This window comes from Eulemur rufifrons, chromosome 15, assembly GCF_041146395.1.
Source record: "Eulemur rufifrons isolate Redbay chromosome 15, OSU_ERuf_1, whole genome shotgun sequence".
In the NCBI taxonomy this organism is placed as follows: domain Eukaryota; kingdom Metazoa; phylum Chordata; class Mammalia; order Primates; family Lemuridae; genus Eulemur; species Eulemur rufifrons.
The window spans coordinates 12,065,361-12,089,696 of NC_090997.1; the positions used below are offsets into that span (position 1 = coordinate 12,065,361).

The window sequence follows — 24,336 nt, forward strand, 5'->3', positions numbered from 1 at the left end:
TCCCTCACGACTCCTTCCTCAAGTCTAGGAGCATTTTTTATACTTGACCTGCCTCCTCCTGCAGACCCGAGCTTCCTGGGGGCTGGGCTCTGCCTCCCCGCAAGACGGAGGGCTTTCCGAGGAAAAAGGCTGTGTCTCTCCCATCAGACTGGGAGCCCCTCGAGGGTGGGGATCCACCCAGGTACTGGGGCATTTGGGGTGCAGAAACTGAGAACAATTAAAGAAGAACGTAAATGACACAAGCAAATGAAAAATACTTGAATTCACATCTGCCCTGGGAGGAAGAATTTGGCAGTCAGAGGACGCAGAAATCGAGAAGGCTGCCGTGAAGAAGAGGGCTTCCTGAGAGTGAGAACTAGGGAACTGTGGAGTGGGCTGGCAGCTGGGGAGGAAACTGTCCCATCTCTGACTCCTTCCCCCAGAGCCAGGCCCTGGACAAGGCCCTCTCTCTGTCTCCTCACCCTGGCCCAACCTCCGTGAAAGGTCAAGGCAGGGAGCCCAGGAAGCCAGGAAGGTGGGTGCCGGGCCTGATTGTGAAGTCTTGTACGGACTTGACAGAAGTGAATAGGGCCAGGATTCCCAGGTAACAGGATTGTTTCTAATGCCAAAAGCATGAGATGGTAATTCCAAACTGACAGGTTATTAATCAACTAAGGGTCATTATTCATTTGACAAATATTCGTTGAGCATCAATTCTGATCCAGGTACTAAAGAGTTTGGCTTTTTGGTTTTGTTTCTTTTCTTAAACAAGATTCTTGCGAGGATAGAACATGAGGCTCCCACAGTAGACTGTAACCTGTGCGTCCCAAGCGCTGGCAGGAAATCCAACCTTTCCCCAGGGTTCCTCTCCAGTAATTATCCCAAGAATCTCTGGGTGCTCTCGTGTGAATCCAGTTCTCCCCTGGGTACCACAGGACAGTCTGCTGGATCAGTGGCACCACCTTAGTACCTTCCCCCAAGATGGGGGACTCAGACTTTCTCCAGCCATGTCCCTTCCCAGCAGTCAGCCCAGATGCTGAGCCCAGGCCTCCTGCCAAGCTAATTCTTGCCTCCATAACTGTCCTCTCAGAGGCCCATTTGTCCATTCCAGAAGCAGGGCTTCCCTCTTTCCCCATCATGCCCAAATTCCCCAGCCGTACTCTACCCCAGCCTCTCCATCCCCACTGTGGCTAGCTTAATGTTATTTTCCAGGAGGGCTTCTGAGCCTAGGTAAATCAAGGGCCATGGACAGGCTTTGGGCCTATCCAAGTCTTATCAAGCCTAGAGAACACGAGGGCCTCAGGAGGGTGTTCTGATTCTGGATGCTGTGGAATTCCACATGCCACAGCCCCTGCCTATCCAATATGCCTTGTTTCCAACACAGTTGTTTTGAGCAAGAAGCTAAGATCAGAAAATAATAAGTCATGGCATAGGCCTCAGTCCTTTGAAGTCTTCATAAGATAGCATAAATGTCCAACCTCTGGGAAGGAAACATAGGTGTTGGGGAACAAAGTTTTATGAGCAATTTGCAGACAACTTCCCAGAGAAGCAGCCTTGGTCTATGTGTGTCCACAGGACACTAAGCTCAGGCAGCCTGAAGCAGCCGCAAAGACCCAGAGAGTGCTCCTCTTTTTTTGAGACAGAGTCCCACTCTGTCACCCTGGCTAGAGTGCAGTGGCATGGACACAGCTCACCAAAAGTTCAAACTCCTGGGCTCAAGCAATCCTCCTGCCTCAGCCTCCTGAGTAGCTGGGACTACAGGTGCACGCCACCACGCCCAGCTAATTTTTTCTATTTTCAGTAGAGATAGGATCTCGCTCTTGCTCAGGCTGGTCTCAAACTCCTGCCCTCAAGTGATCCTCCTGACTCGGCCTCCCAGAGTGCTAGGATTGCAGGCATGAGCCACTGTGCCTGGCCGAGAGTGCTCCTCTTAATGACACAGCAGATGGGAGTCTTACTGGGTGTCTCCTGTGCCAGGCAAACTGTTGTTGCTCGGGAGGTGGAAGGGAAATACAATCGTTTATCAGCCAAGTTCCTGCCTTCTGGGAACTCAGTATCCAAAGAAATAAATAATAGAGCAGTAAAAGGGACTTGGATTATATACTAAAAAGAAAATTAGGGCCGGGTGCAAAGCAGTTAGGAGGATCACTTTGTCATCGTACAAATAAAAACTGGAGCTTTTAGAGTAAATTATTTGTTCTAGTTCTCATTAGGACGAATCTAGGGTTACTAGGCTCTGAGAAAGCTTGAAGGCTGGGGACTGAGTTGTCCTCCTCTCACTCTAAGCGCCTACTAGAATGACTGGGTGTAACAACAATACAATAATAATAAAATTTAAAAACAGGTGTTCAGTAAATGTTGCCGCGTTATGACCCCAGGAGGGAAGTGACGTTCAAGGAGGCGGCCTTACCCCCTATCTTCCAGGAGCAGGGCCCCTAAACCCATCCCGATCAGGCCAGACCCGGGCTTTCCCCTGGCTCCTGCTCCTCCATCCTCTCCGTTAGTGGGTGGGAAAAGATGTTGCCATAGGTCGCCGAGGCCACCATCCGTTCTCTTACTGGCCGAGGCTGAAAAAAGATCGCCTTCCCATTCGCTAGAGGGCAAACCCCGAGAAAGCCTATTGGCTGCGTCTCCCGCAGCCCTTCGTCCGCTTTGAAGGCGGGCTGAGGCCGCGAGAGGAGGGGGCGGGCTAGGGGCTCGCTGTTGCCCTGGTTACGTGGAGGCACGTGTGCAGTCCCGGAAGCGCATCGGGGAAGCTGCTCAGCGCGCGCGGCCGGAGGAAGCGCCGCCTGGTCCGCTCGGGTCGGGGCCGGCTGGGCCATGGAGTGGCTGCCTGAGCCCGCGCCCCGCTGTCTTCTGCTTCTCCCCTTGCTGCTGATGCTGCTACTACTGCCGGCCCCGGAGCTGGGCCCGAGCCAGGCCCGAGCCGAGGAGAACGACTGGGTCCGACTGCCCAGCAAATGCGAAGGTGAGGGGGCGGGGCCGCGGGGCGTATCCTGCCTGAGGGGCGGGGCTTGCGGAGAAGCGTTGGAGGATGGTGGGTCCTGAACTCTGGAGTCTTTTCGTTCATTGAACCTGCTGTGTGCTTGGCTCTGTGCTGGGCGCTAGGACACCAGGGTGGGCAAGGGATCCCGTCTCGGTACATCTGGAGTTCACAAATCTGTAGAAACGAGCAATTATAATCCAGGGTAGCAGATGCCGTGATAGGGGAGGTACTAGGCTCTGGGAGCCTGGAGTGGAGGGTAGCGAAGGCTGTGTGTGGACGGAGTCAGGGAAGGCTTCATATAGGAGGCCTGAAGAGTAAGTAGGAGTTAGCTGGTGAAGAGAAGTGGAAAGAGAGGGCCTACTCAGAGGAAGCTACAGATGTAGTTCCTGCAAGTAGGGCTTGCAGGCTAAGAAGCAAAGGATGAGTTTGAGGAACTGAAAAGGTCCATATGACTCATCTTGAGGCAAGAAGAACCCGAGGCTCTTCCGCTTGTGCCCTCACGGCAACCTAATCAGTGTAGTTGTCTGTTGCCCTCACTGACAGCTCCTTGAGAACAGGGACTTTGTCTCAGATAGTTATTCCCAGAGTATCCAGTAGGCACTCAATACATGTTTTTGCAATAAATATGATTAAGTGGGGGCTATGGGTGTGTGTGGAGAAGGGGGAGGGCCTGAGGCCTAAGGGGTCACTTTGGGAGAAGAATAGACCTGGGGCGAACTTGGTGAAGGAGGAAGATTTTAGGATTATGGAGTCCCAACATAGGCGTTGAAGTGAGGAACTTCAGAGAGAGAAACGGAGCTCACCAGTGATCGAAGGGCCTACTTCTTTTTCCTCTCTTCCATTTCTCCTTCCTTCCCACCTCCCACACATTTGGCTATGAATCCATTTCATCTGAATTCAAAGTTTACATCAGGCCAGATGTTCCCTAAACACTGGGAATTATGTGGTTGGAGACACATAATCCTTCCATTAGAGAGATTAAAAGTGAGCTGCTCCAGCGATAAGCTACTTCACTGGTAGAGCACCCAGTATGGGTTCTAGCTGTGCTTGCTCCCTTGCTTTCTCACATAGACAGATGCTTTTCTTCAATTCATCCTCTAGTCTTAACTGATATCCTTTGGGCATTCTGCTTCCTCTTCTTTTTGTTTTCTATCTTGTTCTGATACCAAAGCACCCATACTATGTCTCTTATTGTTCTCATAGCCTAAGAAGCTCACGTTTTCTTTTCCTTAGGAGGCATTCACAGACTCATAGAAGCGTAGAGCTGGCCAGGATCTTACAGATCATTCTAGTCTAACCTCATTTTGTAATTGATGAAGATTAATTTAAAAGCGATTTTCAGTCACAGGATGGCTTGGCAAGCTCCAACACTTAGGCACCTCTTAATATTTGTTTATATTTATTATTATTACACCTTTGTTATTAAGTGCTGACTGTGTCTGGCCCACAAAGCTTGCCTCCTGGCTCAGTAGCTGAGTGAAACAGGCCTCAGCACAGAGAAGGAGGACTTGCCCAAAAAAAAGTGTGGGTGGATGTCCATGAGGGTCTGGGGTCTGTGCCATGAGTCTCCTCCAAGTCTGGTTCTGGGCGGGATCCCCAGAGGAGGTCTTGAAGAGGTAATGTGTGGAAGAGTTGGAAAGCAAGGTTGTGGTTGATGGCTAAAAGAGAGAAACAGTGTTCTAAATCTTCTCTTTCCCCCCTCCTAGAGTACTACATGTTTGAGGGCATGGGAGAAGGGGGCGAAGGAGCTAGAAAAATGATGAGCTTGCAGAGTACAGGACAGAAGAGGGAAGGGAGCCCAGATGGTTCTGGATGGAGAGCCAGGGAGGTGAGACGTCCTCAATTCATTGCAGACTCTGAGATCAGCAGCTTATGACTTGGAATTTTCGTGTTCCAAGTTCTCCAAGCCTTCAATTAATGTATATGTTAAAAAATTTCACCAAGTGAGCCTTCAGGGCATAAATAAATACATTTTTGTGGTAAATTGGTTTTCTACCATACTCTGCTGTTAGTGTTAAAACTGCTGGCCTGGTGCGGTGGCTCACGCCTGTAGTCCTAGCACTCTGGGAGGCCGAAGCAGGTGGATCGCTCAAGGTCAGGAGTTCGAGACCAGCCTGAGCAAGAGTGAGATCCCGTCTCTACTAAAAATAGAAAGAAATTATATAGACAGCTAAAAATATATATAGAAAAATTAGCCGGGCACGGTGGCACATGCTTGTAGTCCCATCTACTCGGGAGGCTGAGGCAGGAGGATTGCTTGAGCCCAGGATTTTGAGGTTGCTGTGAGCTAGGCTGATGCCACGGCACTCTAGCCTGGGCAACAGAGTGAGACTTTGTCTCAAAAATAAATAAATAAAATAAAACTGCTGATGGCATTTAGCCTGCAGACCATATTTCATTCAGAGGCATCAGAAGCTGCTTGGCTGCAAACTCAGTCTCTGTCAGCATTATTTATCAAGTGTCCAAAATATATAGAGTCTCAGACTAGGGCAATACAGAAAAAAAGTCTAATACATGAGGCACACTTTGGGGACCCTTACAGTCTAGGTGGAGAGACACAGGAGATGACTGAAGGCCCTTAGGGAGAGCATGGATCCAGCAGAGGCCCAGAATGAAACCAAGAGCAAGCGGGATTAGTCCAGAATAGCTTTCTGGGCGAGAGGCTTTTAATGTACAGTTGGGAGAATGGGCAGAGAAGCCCCTAGAGGGCATTAAGCACTTTGCTAGGGCCTCAGGCACTTCACACCCTCAGTGGTGGCACTGTATTAATTGTTTACAGTTTTGTCTTCTCCCTTAAACTGAGTGTCTGGAAGGAAAGGACCTTGTTTTCATCTCTGTATCCCCAGGCAGTGCCTGACACATAGGAGTTGCTTAACTGTTTGAGGAAGAGTAAGAGGAAATGAGAGTGAGAGTACAGAAACAGCAGGAGCAAGACTTCTCCGGAGGGACCCGAGCAAATTAACTTGGTGGGAGTAGAGAGCTGGGGTTGGAACACATATGAAATCAAGTGAGAAAACAGCCATGAAAGACGGTTTGGGGACAGTAAGGGAAATTTGAATATGGACTATTAGATGATGTTGGAATTGTTAATTTTCTAAGTATCATGGTTGTCTTATGGTTATGTAGGAGAAGGTCCTCGTCCTCAGGGGATGCATGGTGACATATTTAGGGGTGAAAGATCATATTTGCAACTTACTTTCAAGATGGTTTAGCAAAAACAATGTATATATTGTTGAGATATATTATTATATATTATGTCTCGGAGAGATTGTAGCAAATCATTAACAACTGTTGAATACAAGTGGAAGGTATATAGTTATTCATGGTACTCTTTCAGCTTTTCTGTGTACATGAAATATTTTAAAGTCAAATGACAGGGTTGAGAGTGATGGGGGGGCGTGTGGTGGAAGAAATGAAGTCAGTGGGATAAGGGCCAAGAGTAGACGTGGGGGAGTGGGTCGTGGAGCCACGGTTTCACATAGTGGACTGCATTTGGTGGTCTGGTACTAACTCCTTCCTTACCGCGAGTAGTGGCTCGGCCCAGCGTAGGAAAGGATGCCCCACCTGGGTCTGTTTTGCTGAGCGCTTGCCTCCCATTAGACTCACGCGCACTCAGTAGACTGTGCCGTGTATCCCTCCTCCAGTGTGTAAGTATGTTGCTGTGGAGCTGAAGTCAGCTTTTGAGGAAACCGGCAAGACCAAGGAGGTGATCGGCACAGGCTATGGCATCCTGGACCAGAAGGCGTCTGGAGTCAAATACACCAAGTCGTAAGTGAATGGGGGCTCACTGGCCTGGCCTGCTGTGTTCCTGGAGGCTTTGGCGTTTCCTCCTCCCGTCCTGCTGGGCAAACCCACCGCAGGGGAGTCAGCTCCAACAGAGACCCACCTTTGCCTGCTGGTTCCTCCCCACCAACTAATTGTGTGACCTGCGTAAATTCCTTAACTTCTTGGGGCTTAAGATTTTCCATCTGTAAAAACAAGACTGTTGGGCTATATCAGTGATTCCCAGACTCTTGGATTTCTTGGACCAATGCAATTTTTAAAAATATTGGTAACGTATGAGTACCAACTTTTTATTTTGCCAGTTATAAATATTAAAAACAAACCAAAAAAAACCCTGTCAACTGTGATCATCCTTTCAAAATGAGCCGGGCGCGGTGGCTCATGCCTGTAATCCTAGCACCTGGGAGGCCGAGGCGGGTGGATCGCTCAAGGTCAGGAGTTCGAGACCAGCCTGAGCGAGACCCCGTCTCTACTAAAAAAAATAGAAAGACATTATATGGACAACTAAAAATCTATATAGAAAAAATTAGCCGGGCATGGTGGCGCATGCCTGTAGTCCCAGCTACTCGGGAGGCTGAGGCAGTAGGATCGCTTAAGCCGAGGAGTCTGAGGTTGCTGTGAGCTAAGCTGATGCCACGGCACTCACTCTAGCCTGGGCAACAAAGTGAGACTCTGTCTCAACAAAAAAAAAAAAAAAAAAAAAAAAAAATGAAATGATGTTTTACCATCAAAATTTAATATATTTTGCTTTATAAAAAAATCTAAATGCTCCCGGGTACAGTGGCTCCCACCTGTAATCCCAGCATTATGGGAGGCCAACTCAAGCATCACCTGAGGCCAAGAGTTTGAGACCAGCCTGGGCAATATATTGAGACCCTGTCACTACAAAAAAACAAACTTAAAAAAAAATCTAAATACTAGGCAGGAGGATTGCCTGAGCCCACGAGTTTGAGGTTGCAGTGAGCTATGATCATGCCACTGCACTCTAGCCTGGGCAACAGAGCCAGACCCTGTCTCAAAAAAAAAAAAAAAAAAAAAAATCTAAATACTGTATCATTTATCTTTTTTTTTTTTTTTTGGAGACAGAGTCTCACTTTGTTGCCCAGGCTAGAGTGAGTGCCGTGGCATCAGTCTAGCTCACAGCAACCTCAAACTCCTGGGCTTAAGCGATCCTACTGCCTCAGCCTCCCGGGTAGCTGGGACTACAGGCATGTGCCACCATGCCCGGCTAATTTTTTCTATATATATTTTTTAGTTGGCCAGATAATTTCTTTCTATTTTTTTAGTAGAGACGGGGTCTCGCTCTTGCTAAGGCTGGTCTCGAACTCCTGATCTTGAGCGATCCACCCGCCTCGGCCTCCCAGAGTGCTAGGATTACAGGCTTGAGCCACCGCGCCCGGCCTGAATCATTTGTCTTTATAAAAAATTCCTTCCCTTAGAGCTGTTAAAATATTGTCTCTCTGGTCTGCATTTCAGAGCCCCCAGACCAGATGCCCTATCTTCCTTCCAGCTCTGACTTCTCGTTGGTGAGATGCACAGGTGTTGGGGCAGCAGGGCTGGAGGGACAGACCACTAAGCCACTGGGTCTAGGAGAGGAACTCAGTTCCTCTCGTGCTGCTGTCTTGGCAGGGACTTACGGTTAATTGAAGTCACTGAGACCATTTGCAAGAGGCTCCTGGACTACAGCCTGCACAAGGAGAGGACCGGCAGCAACCGATTTGCCAAGGTTGGATTTGTGCTTGCCCTTCATCCCGTCTGCGGCCAGGCCTGCATGTGTCTGAGTGTGTCTGCTGGTGAGAGTGTGATGTGAAAACCATGCCCTGGGACCTTCCCTCCTTGCCTCTTCCCATTCTTTGATTACCGTTTGCACTCTTCCCCTCCTGAGTGGCCTGACGTTTCAGTGGCAGTAGACACATTCATGCTGGCGAGAGCCTGTCCCTGAGGGTCCTGCCTTAATCTCAGACACATGCAGAAATGCTCCAGGACGGCAACCCCCATGGGGACTTGAATGGGGAGAATTCAGCAAAGTCCAGGATGTGCAGAAATGTGGAGGTTTAAGGGAGATGTCAGAAGACACGCAGGGGCAATGATTGCCCCGTCCCTCATCTAGGCCCACAGGGCTCCTCGCTACATGCCTGCCACGGTGTCTGTGTGACATAGTGCACTCACTGTGCGCACGAATGCTTCTCTCCCTGGAGAATAAGCTGCTTACAGCAAGGCCATATTTCTTTATCTCTGTCAGTGCCTGGCACATGGTAAGATAGTTGCCACCTGCATTTTTCTTCTACCTGAGTTTCCTTCTGGCAGGGGAGATCAGTCATAAAACCCCTAGGATACCTAAGGCTATAGTATCAAGCAGCAGAAATTCATATGAATTTTGTACTGAATAATAAATCTGTATTTGCTTTAATAAAAAGTATTTAAGATCTTTTTCCACACTCTGGGAGGCCAAGGCGGGAGGATTGCTCAAGGTCAGTAGTTCAAGACCAGCCTGAGCAAGAGCAAGACCCCGTCTCTACTAAAAATAGAAAGAAATTATATGGACAGCTAAAAATATATAGAAAAAATTTGCCGGGCATGATGGCGCATGCCTGTAGTCCCAGGTACACAGGAGGCTGAGGCAGAAGGATCGCTTGAGCCCAGGATTTTGAGGTTGCTGTGAGCTAGGCTGATGCCACAGCCTCTAGCCCAGGCAACAGAGTGAGACTCTGTCTCAAAAAAAAAAAAAAAATCTTTTTCCATAGCAAAAAAAATTGGAAACAATCGAATGTCTACCAGTAGGAGAGTGGTTAAATACATTGATGTGGCCATTTGGGGGATTAGTATGCAGCTGGAAGACAAAGAATGAGGTCGTTCTTTATGAACTGAATTAAACTGATCTTCAAGGCGGAGTGTGTCCAGCCACAGTGAGCCAGGAGAGCGAAGAGAAACTTACTTCCTGGAAAAGGAGTATAAATTCAAAGTGCTCGGTGGCTCACGCCTGTAATCCTAACACTCTGGGAGGCTGAGGCGGGAGGATTGCTTGATGTCAGAAGTTCGAGACCAGCTTGAGCAAGAATTAGACCCCATCTCTACTAAAAATAGAAAAAATTAGCTGGCATGGTGGCGTGCGCCTGTAATCTCAGCTACTTGGGAGGCTGAGGCAGGAGGATCGCCTGAGCCCAAGAGTTTGAGGTTGCAGTGAGCTGTGATGATGCCATTGCACTGTAGCCAGGGTGACACAGTTGAGACCCTGTCTCAAAAAAAAAAAAAAAAAAAAAGATCAAAGGGCCTGAAGGCAACAGCTGATCTGTGTGAAAGGATGAAGTGTGGGGAGGCAGGTCAGCATGTGTATGTGTAGGGGTTATGGGAAACAGGCCAAAAATGGGAGAGGACGGTAAGGTCAAGGATGAGAAGCTTTAGAGGGTCGTGACTTCTCAGAGCTAGGTCCTCAGACACCACTGGGAGAGGAGGGCAGGAGGTAAAGAAGTTAGCTACGCCTCCCATATCTGGTCGCTTCTTCCAGGGCATGTCAGAGACCTTTGAGACGCTACACAACCTGGTACACAAAGGGGTCAAGGTGGTGATGGACATCCCCTATGAGCTGTGGAACGAGACTTCTGCAGAGGTGGCTGACCTCAAGAAGCAGGTACAGGCCCTTCAGCCCTTGGGGGCTGTTATGCCCAATGGGGAGGGAAGACGAGTGGGGATTGGTCTGCTCTGAGGAAGGCCATCAAAGGCTGGGTGACTTTAATCAAGTCACTTCACCTCCCCGTCTTCAGTTCCCTTGGGTGAATCACAGCCGCCTGCCTATCTTGCGGAGGGTCGTGAAACTTCTCTGAGCTCCTCTAGGAGCAAGTCAGGTGCTGGGGCTTTGCCAATATGGGGTGTTGTGGTTAACAGTGCGACGTGCTGGTGGAAGAGTTTGAGGAGGTGATCGAGGACTGGTACAGGAACCACCAGGAGGAGGACCTGACGGAATTCCTCTGCGCCAACCACGTGCTGAAGGGAAAGGACACCAGTGAGTCCAAGGGTTTGGGGAAGGCAGGGCAGAGACTTCATTGTTTGTTCTCCCTCTGGGGAGTGGGTCAGAGAGGATTGAGAGGGCATGGGAGGATCTGTGCCCCCGGGCCTGGGTGAGACGAGACGAGGTGAGGTAAGAGGCCCTGAGCCCGGTGCAGCGTACCATGCGGATAAGCCAGGGGCCCCAGGGGGCCTGGCGGCCACAGTGAGCAGGAAAGTAGGGATGTTGATGTCAGGCACCAGTTCCAGTTGCTGTTCCCTGTGGCACCCTGATCGGTGCCCCTCACCCAGCAAACCAGTCCTGAGGCACCTGTGTTGAGAGTATCTCTCCTCCTCACGCAGGCTGCCTTGCAGAGCAGTGGTCCGGCAAGAAGGGAGACACAGCCGCCCTCGGAGGGAAGAAGTCCAAGAAGAAGAGCAGCAGGGCCAAGGCATCAGGCAGCAGGAGCAGCAGCAGCAAACAAAGGAAGGAGCTGGGTGGCCTTGAGGAAGACCCCAGCCCAGAGGAGGATGAGGGCATTCAGAAGGCATCCCCCCTCACACACAGCCCCCCCGATGAGCTCTGAGCCTAATCCAGTGTCCCCTGTACCGAGACCCTTGACTTTGAAGCTGAAGCATCTGGGGCATGGCTCTAGCAGGCAAACATGGCTCTGCCACCTTGGCTGTGCCCTCTTCTGCCAAGGAAAGACACAAGCCCCAGGAAGAAATCAGAGCAGCCATGCTCAGCCCATGCCGGCCTTTACCCTCCGCCAAGCATTGCTCTCCTGACGCAGGCTTCAGGCAGGCCATGTGGTTTCCGGACTTCAAGGACTTCGGTGTGAGGCCGGGCGCGGTGGCTCATGCCTGTGATCCTAGCACTCTGGGAGGCCGAGGCAGGAGGATCGCTCGAGGTCAGGAGTTTGAGACCAGCCTGAGCAAGAGTGAGACCCCATCTCAACTAAAAGAAAAATAGAAAGAAATTAACTGGAAAACGAAAAATATATAGAAAAATTTAGCTGGGCATGGTGGCGCATGCCTGTAGTCCCAGCTACTCAGGAGGCTGAGGCAGCAGGATTGCTTGAGCCCAGGAGTTTGAGGTTGCTGTGAGCTAGGCTGACGCCACGGCACTCTAGCCCGGGCAACAGAGCGAGACTCTGTCTCAAAAAAAAAGGACTCTGGTGTGAACTCAGGATGGGCAGGGGTCAGAACTGGGCACCAGGACTGGAGTCCTTCCAGAGCCCGTGAGCCCATGCCGGGCCTCCACCTGCCCTCACTGCCACCCTCACAGGGAAGCAAGACTGCAGCACCCCATAGCTCGTCCTCCGTGCTCGCCCCTCCGTGGACACCTTGCACTCTGCCCGGCGTCTGCAGGGCTCACAGAGTAAAACCCTTCTGGCCTTTTGGTTCCTATTTCTGAGTCTTCAACCCTCAGAGGTACCTGGGAGCCCCTGTTGCTCTTCCCTGCCCCTCACCTTCCAGCCTTTGGGGCCGAAGAGGGGGAGGCTGCTCCCATCTTCCTCTAATTGAGGCTGACCCTGCCAACTGTTGGGAACAGCAAGTGCGGGGAAGGCCCAGTGTTGTTTAGGGTGAGGCCCAGCACAGTGCACTGACCCTGGCTCATGTTACTCCCTTGTGTCCTGGGCACCTGGCTGCCCTCCTTTCCTCCCTCTCTCCTGCCTCTCCTCTCTCCCTGAGGCCTCCCATTTGTTGTGTGAAGTGTTTACTGGGTGTCTGCCCCTCCCTGCTGCCTCCATCTGACCCTGCCTGTTGGTCTTGAACCTTGTTCTCTGATGACCACACTTGATCACTCTGCTCTTCCCAACTGTTGTACCTGGAACCCAGAGAAGAGGACATCCCAATCTCCCAACACCTGGCTACACCCTGTTCTTCAGGGACAGGGGAGGAATAGGAAGGCTGGCCTCTAGGGAGAGGGGTGGGAGGTTCAGGCCCCTCCCCAGGTTGTCCTGAGGGCAGGGATCAAGGCAGTTGGTAGCAATAGTGATGACAGTTGTATGTATTCACAGGACTTTAACCCTTACAACACACTGGTGAGGTGGATGCTGGTCATAGAGGAGAAAACAGGCTCAAGTCAAGTGATGTGCCCAAGGTCCTGCTAGGTTTTTTTCTTTTTTTTGTTTTCTTTCTTTCTTTTCTGTCTTGATATGATCTTACTCTGTTGCCCAGGTTGGAATGTAGTAGCGCAGTCATAGCTCACTATAACCTCGAACTCCTGGGCTCAAGGGATCCTCCCACCTCAGCCTCCTGAATATTTGGGACTATAGGCACGTGCTGCCACACCTGGCTACTTTTTAAGTTTTTTGTAGAGACGGGGTCTCATGTTGCCCAGGCTGTTCTCGAACTCCTGGTGTCAAGCGATCCTCCTGCCTTGGCCTCCCAGAGTGCAGGGATTACAGGCGTGAGCCACGGCGCCCGGCCGTCCTACTGTTAATATGTGGTATAGCTGGGACTCAGACTCTGGTTTCCAGATTCCAAGTCCATTGTATTTTTACTGTCTGTGGCTGCCAGCACCTCTTCCCCAACACCTGGCACTGACGGTATAGTTCACGTCGAACTGGTTTGTTTTCCTGGCCTTAATCCACCACCACCACCGAGACTCTTTTAAAAGGAAAATGGGAAGCAGCAGGTGCTTCTTGGAAGGAGAGAACGCCACACAGTTCCACCAGAGCTGCGCCCTCTTTGAGCACCCACACTGAGACTCCACACTTCCCTGGGCTGGGCCTGGTGGGTGGAAGTGGATCTACTGCTCAAGGCTCCCTGAGCCTAGTGCAGGGGCTCTGGGGTCCAAACTCGTGGGAGCGAGGGTCCCCCCTCATAGCGTGGGCCCAGCCCCCCTGTTCCCCCAGGTTAGGGCAGCCAAGGCCATAGAGTGGAGTGAAGCAAAGTGGAAGCTTTTTCTCCTCTGGCTGTTGAGGCTTAGAACAGGTCCTTGGAGGATAGTGTTTTGGTCTAGCCCCCATCTCAAATCCAGGACTGATGTCCCCCCTGTTAAAGGGGCTGACAGGCCGTCCTGTCCTGGACTTTGTTCTGAGCATGGCTGGGGGTTGGGGAGTGGGGAAGGGGTGGGACCCGGGACAGGGATCTGTTTTCAGCCCCCTGGGCTCTAGGAGTCTGATTCCCCCAACCTGTCACTAACCCACAGGACTTCGGTGCCTGGCTTACCTCTGTCCCCAGAGCTTCATTGATTCTTAACATAGGAAGAGGCAAAGACCCAACCCCTTAGTGGGGTGTTGGCCCGGTGGCCCAATCCCAGGCCCAGGCCCAGACCTGAGGGCAGGCAGCGCTGTGACTGCTCTGCTCTTTGGCCTATGGCTGCTGCATGACGAGCCCACCACCTGCTCCCGAGGGCCGGGCTGGTGCACACTCACTAGCTCTCCACGCAGCCCACCCCAGCAGGCAGCTTCTCCTGGCCCAGCCTAGAAAAGGCAGAATACAGGATCCGTCTTCCTAGGGTTTTCTGTTTCTCTTCCCACCACACATAAAAGCCTTCTTGACTTTGGGTATTGCCTCTGACTTTCCCACACCCCTCCCCGTCCATAAGGTAAGGGACTGTCTGAGCCCAAGTTAACCTGATTTCACTGCCCCCATCAGAAACCTTTTAGAACAAGATTTCCCAAACTCACCTGGACATGAGAGTCACCTGGAATGTTGGTTTGCTGCTTGTTTCTTGTTTGTTTTTTTTTTTTTTAAACTCCCATGACAGATTATGGAAGGATGTCTGGGCCCACCTCAGACCTGCTGGGTTGGGACCTGGGAAGCTGCATGCTTGACAGACATCTCTCATGGTTCCTAAGATGAGGGCAGCTGAAACCCACTTCACCTTTTAGGACAACCCAGGGAGTTGTCCTAAAAGGAGGCAGGACTTCAATAGAGTCAGATTGGATCAGGGTCTTGTCCTCAGAAACATGACTTTTCAGAACCCCAGAGTGGATCCATCTCTGTTGGAGACTTCCATCAACCAGAGCCACAAGAGCTGATGGACAAACCACAAGGCCAGTTTGTTCCAGTCCAACAATGAAAAGAAGCACGGGCTCAGAGGGAAATCGCAGGGGTTATCTCAGAGGAGGCTGCACCGGGGCCTCTATTTATTTTAAAGGCAGCTCCTGGAAGGCAGGCTCCTTATCTCCACGTTCCTAGGTATTATTTCCACACAACATCTTTGTGCAAATTAGAAAAATGTGCTCTTCACACCTTTGACTTTCATCTGTCAGAACGTTATTTTAATATACATAAGTTTTGTTAGAATAAGACACTTGACTGAATACCTGCCAGAAAGTTGTCGTAATAAACGTACAAACCAATGAGGTTTGTTGTGTGAATGGCAGTCCCTTAAATGCGGAGTCTCGGTTGCCCAAATGTTCCCAGCAGCCCTGCATCACTGTAGTTCCCAAGTATGACCAAAATTCCCCTTCTTACTTTTTATTCTTGAAAGAAAAGAAAGCCCATTTTTCACAGCAGATATATGGTCCGTGTTAAGACTCCTGTTTCAGTGAACGGGGCCCACCTCTCCTCTTCCTCCTCCTCGGCCTACTCAATGTGAAGACAATGAGGATAGAGACCTTTATGATGATCCACTTCCACTTAATGAATAGCAAATATGGCCGGGCGCGGTGGCTCACGCCTGTAATCCTAGCACTCTGGGAGGCCGAGGTGGGCGGATCGTTTGAGCTCAGGAGTTCGAGACCAGCCTGAGCAAGAGCGAGACCCCATCTCTACTAAAAATAGAAAGAAATTATATGGACAGCTAAAAATATATATAGAAAAAAATTAGCCGGGCATGGTGGTGCATGCCTGTAGTCCCAGCTACTCGGGAGGCTGAGACAGAAGGATCGCTTGAGCTCAGGAGTTTGAGGTTGCTGTGAGCTAGGCTGACGCCACGGCACTCACTCTAGCCTGGGCAACAGAGTGAGACTCTGTCTCAAAAAAAAAAAAAAAAAAAAAGAATAGCAAATATATTTTGTCTTCTCTATGATTTCCTTAATAACTTTCTTTTCTCTAGCTTACTTTATTGTGAGAATACAGTATATAATACATATAACATTCAAAACATGTTAATCGACTTTATGTTATCAGTAAGCCTTCTGGCAATAGTAAGGCTATTAGTATTTAAGTTTTGGAGGAGTCAAAAGTTATACACACATTTCTGACTTAGGGATAGATCCCCTAACCCCCAGGTTGTTCAAGGTTCAGCTGTCCTCACCAATGCTGTCTTAGTGTTTTGGATGTGATGGCATATGCTAAGTCACCTGTTTCAATGAGCAATGCTTAGCCTGTTATCAGGGCCCAAATAGGGTATAATTTTTATGTTGAAGAATAGCTCAGTGCGCAGATCTGTGTATACTGAAGATCTGAAGATACCTTACTGGACATTAACACTCCTTAAAACTGCTTTTAACAAAGTATGCAGGCCGGGCGTGGTGGCTCACGCCTGTAATCCTAGCTCTCTGGGAGGCCGAGGTGGGCGGATCGTTTGAGCTCAGGGGTTCGAGACCAGCCTGAGCAAGAGCGAGACCCCACCTCTACTAAAAATAGAAAGAAATTATATGGACAGCTAAAAATATATACAGAAAAAATTAGCCGGGCATGGTGGTGCATGTCTGTAGTCCCAGCTACTCGGAAGGCTGAGACAGGAGGATCGCTTGAGCCCAGGAGTTTGAGGTTGCTGTGAGCTAGGCTGACGCCACGGCACTCACTCTAGCCTGGGCAACAGAGTGAGACTCTGTCTCAAAAAAAAAAAAAAAAAAAAAACAAAGTATGCAATGATGGAAAAGAATCTTCTTACACATCACTGGAATTCTCATTGGTGCACTACTTAATAGTAATGTAGCCACCATTGTTAGTGTTACAACTTACTGATATAGAGACCTATTTTACACTGACTCAACAAGAGTTTCTTAAAAGAAAGATCAAAAAGGGACCCATTGTGATAATTCTGCTAGCAGAATCCAAGCAGGTAGGTGGCTTCCCACCTCTCCCTCAGTGTCCCAGTGTTCAGTATGGGGTAGATACAGTTAGCAGAGAAGAGTTTTATTCAGTACCTTGGTCTAGAGTTTGGCATTTGGCATCCATCAACTGAAAAATGAATTTCTACTTCTTATGAATCAAAACAAAAACAAACTGGGTGCAATGTTCACCTGTAGTCCCAGCTACTTGAGAGGCTGAGGTGGGAAAATCACTTGAGTACAGAATTTCAAATCCAGCCTGGGCAACAGAGCAAGACCCTGTCTCAAAATAAAGAAATAAACAAGGAAGATTATAAGAATTAGATACAATATTCTACCTAATGAAATGTCAATGAATAACATCATGTAAAGAAGAGTTGAGGGCCGGGCGCGGTGGCTCACGCCTGTAATCCTAGCACTCTGGGAGGCTGAGGTGGGCGGATCGTTTGAGCTCAGGAGTTCGAGACCAGCCTGAGCAAGAGCGAGACCCCACCTCTACTAAAAATAGAAAGAAATTATATAGACAGCTAAAATATATATAGAAAAAATTAGCCGGGCATGGTGGCACATGCCTGTAGTCCCAGCTACCTGGGAGGCTGAGGCGGTAGGATCGCTTGAGCTCAGGAGTTTGAGGTTGCTGTGAGCTAGGCTGACGCCACGGCACTCACTCTAGCCTGGGCAACAAAGTGAGACTCTGTCTCAAAAAAAAAAAAAAAAAAAAGAAGAGTTGAGGCTAGGCTTGGTAGCTCACACCTATAATCTTAAGCACTTTGAGAGGCCAAGGTGGGAGGATCGCTTGAGGCCAGGAACTTGAGACCAATCTGGGCAACATAGGGAGATTTTGTCTCTACAAAAAGTTAGAAAAATTAGCTGGGCATGGTGGCATGTGCCGGTAGTCCTAGCTATTTGGGAGACTGAGACAAGAGGATCTCTTGAGTCCAGGAAGAGTTCAAGGTTGCAATGAGCTATGATGATGCCACTCCACTCCCGCTTGGGAGACAGTGAGACCCTGTCAAAAAAAAAAAAAAAAAAAAAAAAAAAAAAGTTTCTGGATGAGAAAGAAATCAAACAACTACTAACTTGGGAACAAAAATCTTGTTTTTGAAATGGAAAGTATGTACATTTAGAAGTTACTCACACTGTTTTTAATGGAATGCTTCGCAAATTTGCATGTCATCCTCGAAGAGGGACCATGCTAATCTTCTCTGTATAGTTCCAATTTTTGTACTGGTCCATGGCCTGTTAGGAATTATGCTGCACAGTAGGCGGTGAGTGGCAGGCGAGTGAGTAAGCTTCATCTGTATTTACAGCCACTCCTCATTGCTCCCTTGCGTCACCACCTGGGCTCCGCCTCCCGTCAGATCAGCGGCAGCATTAGATTCTCATAGGAGCATGAACCACACTGTAAACTGAGCACGGAGGGATCCAGGTTGTGGCTTCTTATGAGAATCTAATGCCTGATGATCTGAGGTGGAGCTGAGGTGGTGATGCTAGTGCTGGGGAGCAGCTGCAAATACAGATTATCAGCAGAGAGGTTTGACTGCACAGAGACCATAATATATCAATTGCTTGCAGACTTATATCAAAACCCTATCAGTGAGTGGCAAGTGACAATTAAGCTGCCTCTCGTGGCAGACTGTATAGTGGCAAGCGAGTTGATGTACTTCAGTTGTACAGCTGCATCTGCTGGCAGGCTTTACATCAGAATCCAACAGTTGTTTTAGTCTGAGCGTGGCCCGCCCATTATTTTATTTACCACTTCTGTCCGTGCCTCTTTCCCACACTGTGCACTTGTCTCAGTCACAGTTTTGTTAAGCCCACAAGCTAACCCTAGCAAAAATGAGTAAAAAATCAAATGTCACTGAAGAGCTTCTTTGAAAAGGGGGGAAGACCCAATGATGAGACAGCAGGAGACTCTAAGACTGCCAACAAAAGAAAGCTGCATTTAAAAGAAAATACCAAGAGTCCTACTTAAATTACAGGTTCATTGCAACAGGTGATTCACATTCTCCAAGCCCACTTTGCATAATATGTGGCCACCGGCTATCCAACAAAGCCATGAAACCTTCAAAACTGCCTTACCACATGGAGACAAAACACCCTGCATTAAAAGACAAGCTTCTGGAGTTTTTCAAAAGAAAAAAAAGTGAACATGAAGAACAGAAGCCATTATTGAAGGCCACCACTTCATCAACTGTGTCTGCACTGAGAGCGTCATTCTTAGTGGCTAACCGCATTGCTGAAGCTAAGAAGCCCCTTACTATTGATGAAGAGTTGATCTTGCCTGCTGCTTAGGACATTTGCTGTGAACTTCTAGGAGAAGCTACAGTTTAAAAAGTGGCACATGTTCCTCTTTTGGCTAGCACCATAACTAGATGAACTGACAAAATAGCAGAGGATATTGAGGCACAATTGTTAGAATTAATGAGTCACTATGGCACACAGCCAGGTTGACTAGTCTACCGATGTAGAAAAAAAGGCAAAGATGCTTGTTTTTGTGCAATATATTTTTCAGGAGGATGTCCATGAGGATATGTTATGTGCACTTTTGTTGCCAACCAACACCGCAGCTGCAGAACTGTTCAAGTCTTTGAATGATTACACATCAGGAAAATTAAATTGGTCATTTTGTGTTGGTATGTGCACGGATGGCTGCATGACTGGACGGCTTTCTGGTTTCACTACTCGGGTCAAGGAAGTCACTTCTGAACGTGTGTCTACGCACTGTGTCATCCATAGAGAAATGCTGGCTAGCCGAAAAATGTCACCTGAACCAAATAACGTTTTGCAGGATGTGATTAAAATGATCAACCACATTAAAGTACATGCCCTTAACCCACGTCTGTTCGTGCAGCTCTGTGAGGAGATGGACGCAGAGCACACACGTCTTCTCCTATACACAGCAGTGAGATGGCTTTCTAAAGGTAGACCACTGGCCAGAGTTTCTGAGTTATGAGAGCTGCTCTAGAGATTTCTTTTAGAAAAACAGTCACCACTGGCAGCATATTTCAGTGACACAGAGTGGGTCACAAAACTTGCTTACTTGTATAACATATTCAGTGTGCTCAGTGAACTCAATCTGTCACTTCAGGGGAGAATGACAACTGTGTTCAAGTCGGTAAAGTGGCTGGATTCAAAGCCAAACTGGAATTACGAGGCGATGAGTGGACATTGGGGTTTTTGACATGTTTCAAACATTAGCAGAGCTTTTGAAAGAGACTGAGCCAGGGCCTTCTTTCTCCCAACTGGTGCATGACCACCTATCTCAACTTGCAAGAGAGTTTGAGCATTACTTCCCAACCACAAAAGACCCCCAAACTGGGAAGGAATGGGTCCACGACCCATTTGTGAATAAGCCAGGTGAATAGACTTTATGCTAGAAGAAGATCATCTGCTTGAGGCCACAAATGACGGTGGCCTTAAAAGTATGTTTGCAACAAATCTCCATACATTCTGGATTAAAGTCAAGGCAGAATATCCTGAGATTGCCACAAAAGCACTGAAAAGCCTGCTTCCATTTCCAATTTCCTGTCTTTGTGAAGCAGGGTTTTCTGCAGTGATGGCAACCAAGACGGGGTTACGTAGTAGACTGGACATAAGCAACACTCTTTGGGTGTCACTGTCTCCCATCACCCCCAGATGGGACTGTCTAGTTGCAGGAAAACAAGCTCAGGGCTCCCACTGATTCTGTATCATGGTGAGTTGTATAATTATTTTATTATATATTATGTTGTAATAATAATAGAAATAAAATGCACAATAAATGTCAGGCACTTGAATCATCCCCAAACCATTCCCCCCCCATTCCGACCCCATCCATGGAAAAATTGTCTTCCATGAAACTGGTCCCTGGTGCCAAAAAGGTTGGGGGTGGCTGCTCTAAATACTAATACTTTTTTTTTTTGAAGCTGGGTTTCATCAAAGAGCGCCTAAATCCATTCTTCTTTAAGTGGCCACATCCAAATGAAAGTGTGGGCACAGATGTCTAAATTTACAAATCAATGCTCTTCTCCCAGGTTTCACTATTATTTATGTGAATATTGGGAGAAGAAAGGAAAAAGGCCACAAACACCAAAATAACAAGAATACTTGTCCTTCTATATTGAGACCCAAAGAGTCTAGTACATCTCACAGCCTGTTGGTCATTCTAAAGGTGGCATTTCCCAACAGCTTTCTGAGCCAAGGGAAAAAAAAAAAAAAAAACAGGTTTACCTCAGGTGCTTTCAGAGAGAGTTAAAAGAGTGGCCCTACCTTGTTCAGCTTTCCTCCCCCAGGCAAGGCAAACGGAAAAGAAAGTAATAATATGTGGGGGGAAAAGATAATAAGTCGCCCTAAGCCACATAACTTTTCAAATATTTTATTTTATTTATTTATTTTTTGAGACAGAGCCTCACTCTGACGCCCAGGCTGCAGTGCTGTGGCGTCAGCCTAGCTCACAGCAACCTCAAACTCCTGGGCTCGAGCCATCCTCCTGCCTCAGCCTCCCGAGTAGCAGGGACTACAGGCGAGGGCCACAGGTCCAGCCCTGCCCGCCTGGGAGCTCAGCTCTGTGTGGATTTTGAAGTTTTATTCCCTTTCTTTCCGACTGGGGTGGGGACGGAGTGGACAGTCTCAGAGCTCCCCTCTGTCCTGGCCCCTCCCGGGTCCTTCCAGGGTAAGTGGGCAGAGGGCTGTGAGGGCGGCGGTCCCCTCCCGCCGTGGGATTGCACAGAGGGCTGAGTCCCCAAGGCCAGCAAAAAGGGCCCAGTCCAGGACTGCCAGGCGGAGCCCTCCCCGCTGCTGACACAGCCGTAGGCCCGGGGCCCAGAGCCTAGCAGGGGCGTGTCCCCGCGCTCACCTGCCATTGGCCAGGTGGGGCGGCCGGGCGGCCCGCAGCGCCCGCAACTATAAGTGCGGAGCCAGTGGCTACGGAGCCAGGCGAGCCTCAGGATGGTGGACAGCGTGTACCGGACCCGCTCCCTGGGGGTGGCCGCCGAAGGGCTCCCGGACCAGTACGCGGACGGGGAGGCGGCGCGCGTGTGGCAGCTCTACATCGGGGACACCCGCAGCCGCACCGCCGAGTACAAGGCGTGGCTGCTCGCGCTGCTGCGCCAGCACGGCTGCCAGCGGGTGCTCGACGTGGCCTGCGGCACCGGGTGAGCTCGCGTCGGCGGCCAAGGGTAGGGGGTACCCGGGTCTGGCTGAGCCGGGGCCGCCCCGCCACAGCACCGCGGCCGGGCACGTCGGGGCGGGTGGGACGCCAGGGCCAGGCACCGGTGCCTGCCCGGGCAGAATGGGCACTGCGCGTGCACGGGCGAGGCAGCGGGGGCAAGGGGCCCGGGAGCCTGAGGGTGAGAGAGGGTGTGGGCAGAGAAGTGAGGGGTCATGGGGCTTCCGGGCCAGGGACAGGCTCCTTGGATCCTGGCGCCAGTATGGCTCCTCCTGTGATGGCCTTGGGGAGCCTTAACAGTTAACGTTTGCTCAACATTTGCACATGCCAATCCTGCTACATCAGTTTCTCAAACCCTCACATAACCCCATGAGGTAAGGAGTGGTATTTCCTATATGCTATTGGAGAAATTAGGCCTCAGAGAAATAGAAGTTCCCAGTCCAGTGGAGAGGAGATACAGACCCAGGTTGGTTAGGGTCTGTCCCATGCTCTAAATCACCATGCCATACTGCCTCCTGTCCACAAGTTACTTAACTTCCAGGAGCCTCAGTTTACCTGTCTCTCAAATGGGAATAACACCATTTACCTTGCAGGGTTGCCATGAGGATTAATGCACGTTTGTAGAGGGCCTGGCTCTGAAAAGGTGCTTTAAAAAAAGTTGCTACGTGGTGATAGGAAACAGATTTGTGAGGTTATCTGAGGTCAGTGGAGAGGGCCTGGGGAGAGGAGGCAGAGGAATGGACTCTGGAGAGTTGAGACAGAAGGGTCCCGCACAGGCCCCCCTCCCTGTCCCTCTCTGCCTCTCATCCCTGCCCCCCCCCCAGGGTGGACTCCATCATGCTGGTGGAAGAGGGCTTCAGCGTGACAAGTGTGGATGCCAGTGACAAGATGCTGAAGTATGCACTTAAAGAGCGCTGGAACCGGCGGCACGAGCCCGGCTTCGACAACTGGGGTATGCGGGTCCAGCCCGGCCTCCCAGCCCAGCCGCCAGGAACGCTGTTCACTACCCCAGGCTCCTTTAGGTGTGGGCGTGGGGATTGAGGTGTTTTGTTTTCCTCAGGAGGACAGCAAAATTACTGTCATTTCCCTGAAAAGCGAGACTCTGGCACTAGGTGTGAAGAACAAGTTTTAACAGTGTTTATAGTGTCTTGTTCCTCCCCAGATAAAAACCCACAAGCACAGAGCCCTCCTTCCCAACCATGGCGCCCTTCTCCCTTGACCCCTCTTCCCTCCTCCTGCTCACTGGATGGGGAGTCCCTGTGTGTCCTGAGGAAGAAACTGAGGCAGGACTGCACTTGGTGGAGGTGGCTGCTATGGGTACCACGGTGCCACCCTGATTCCTCTTCCCCTTCCTGGCCCCTAGTCATCGAAGAAGCCAACTGGATGACTCTGAACAAAGATGTGCCCCAGCCAGCAGAGGGTGGCTTTGATGCTGTCATCTGCCTTGGAAACAGTTTTGCCCACTTGCCAGACTGCAAAGGTGACAGAGGGTGTGGCCTTGGGCATGGCCCTTGCCTTGAGCTATACCCCTTGCCACAGACCCCTAGCACCTGCTCTCCTGCCAAAGCAGACTCTGCCTTTTTCCTTCCTCTGCCTTGGCTCTGGCACCCCTGGGGAGGGGAGAAGTGGGAGGGGGACTGGTGCTGGGGCCCCTGAGCAGACAGAGCCTTTCTGCCCCTGCCTGGAGCTCAGGGGACCAGAGTGAGCACCAGCTGGCGCTGAAGAACATTGCAAACATGGTGCGCCCAGGGGGTCTGCTGGTCATTGATCACCGCAACTATGACCACATCCTCAGCTCAGGCTGTGCACCCCCAGGGAAGAACATCTACTACAAGGTGGGGCCCAGCGGGGGAGGGAGGGAGGGTCCAGGGCCCCCTGGTGGGTTACAGAGACTAATGCGGCCTGCATCACCACTTACAGAGTGATTTGACCAAGGACATCACAACCTCAGTGCTGACAGTGAACAATAAAGCCCACATGGTGACCCTGGACTACACGGTGCAGGTGCCAAGGACTGGCCAGGATGGTTCTCCTGGCTTGAGGTACCACTTGGCTAGGCAGGGGTGAGGTGGTGGTGGTGGGAGCTGGGGCCACCTGTCCTCATGGTTGTCCTGGGGCTCTGTTGCAGTAAGTTCCGGCTCTCCTACTACCCGCACCGTCTGGCATCCTTCACGGAGTTGCTCCAAGCAGCCTTCGGGGGCAAATGCCAGCACAGCATCCTGGGTGACTTCAAGCCTTACGAGCCAGGCCAAGCCTACATTCCCTGCTACTTCATCCATGTGCTCAAGAGGACAGATTGAGCGTGGCCTCAGCTCCCACCGCCCTCTGCCCAAGGCACTTCCACCTCCATCTGGGACATGGGAACCAGCAGCTTCTAGAGCAGACCACAGCTGGGGCACAGGGATGTGGGTTCAGGCGAACAGAGGGTAAACAATAGAGTCCATGCCTTTTCAGTTCTGGCATGCCGTGTGTTTGTGTCAGAAGGATCAGGCTGTCAC

General features: G+C 50.2%; 2 protein-coding genes and 1 pseudogene across 4 annotated transcripts; 2 read left to right on the plus strand and 1 right to left on the minus strand.

Annotated features, from left to right (window-relative positions):
• Window positions 1-2,377: 2,377 nt before the first annotated feature.
• On the plus strand, window positions 2,378-12,139 carry CNPY3 (canopy FGF signaling regulator 3). 2 transcript variants are annotated; one of them, XM_069487966.1, is made up of 6 exons: window positions 2,696-2,947; window positions 6,610-6,733; window positions 8,378-8,474; window positions 10,254-10,376; window positions 10,631-10,748; window positions 11,093-12,139. In XM_069487966.1, the coding sequence occupies exons 1-6, from the start codon at window positions 2,800-2,802 to the stop codon at window positions 11,314-11,316; spliced, it is 834 nt and encodes a 277-aa protein (XP_069344067.1). In that variant the 5' UTR covers window positions 2,696-2,799; the 3' UTR covers window positions 11,317-12,139. The 2 variants fall into 2 exon arrangements, with proteins under 2 accessions (XP_069344068.1, XP_069344067.1); XM_069487967.1 differs by lacking the exon at window positions 6,610-6,733 and having other exon boundaries at window positions 2,378-2,947.
• A 5,692-nt stretch (window positions 12,140-17,831) lies between these two features.
• LOC138396141 (U6 spliceosomal RNA) lies at window positions 17,832-17,929 on the minus strand (annotated as a pseudogene).
• A 3,650-nt stretch (window positions 17,930-21,579) lies between these two features.
• On the plus strand, window positions 21,580-24,291 carry GNMT (glycine N-methyltransferase). Of its 2 annotated transcripts, none has more exons than XM_069487969.1 (6): window positions 21,580-21,824; window positions 22,663-22,790; window positions 23,202-23,318; window positions 23,531-23,673; window positions 23,759-23,880; window positions 23,967-24,291. In XM_069487969.1, the coding sequence occupies exons 1-6, from the start codon at window positions 21,619-21,621 to the stop codon at window positions 24,136-24,138; spliced, it is 888 nt and encodes a 295-aa protein (XP_069344070.1). In that variant the 5' UTR covers window positions 21,580-21,618; the 3' UTR covers window positions 24,139-24,291. The 2 variants fall into 2 exon arrangements, with proteins under 2 accessions (XP_069344070.1, XP_069344069.1); XM_069487968.1 differs by having other exon boundaries at window positions 21,591-21,824; window positions 23,588-23,673.
• Window positions 24,292-24,336: the final 45 nt, after the last annotated feature.

Coding starts and splice junctions, on each gene's coding strand:
- CNPY3 (XM_069487966.1), top strand. CDS start 2,800: ATGGAGTGGCTGCCTGAGCCCGCGCCCCGCTGTCTTCTGCTTCTCCCC. Junction 8,475..10,253: donor GCAGCAACCGATTTGCCAAG/GTTGGATTTGTG, acceptor CGCTTCTTCCAG/GGCATGTCAGAGACCTTTGA. Junction 10,377..10,630: donor TGGCTGACCTCAAGAAGCAG/GTACAGGCCCTT, acceptor TGTGGTTAACAG/TGCGACGTGCTGGTGGAAGA.
- GNMT (XM_069487969.1), top strand. CDS start 21,619: ATGGTGGACAGCGTGTACCGGACCCGCTCCCTGGGGGTGGCCGCCGAA. Junction 21,825..22,662: donor GACGTGGCCTGCGGCACCGG/GTGAGCTCGCGT, acceptor CCCCCCCCCCAG/GGTGGACTCCATCATGCTGG. Junction 22,791..23,201: donor GCCCGGCTTCGACAACTGGG/GTATGCGGGTCC, acceptor CCTGGCCCCTAG/TCATCGAAGAAGCCAACTGG.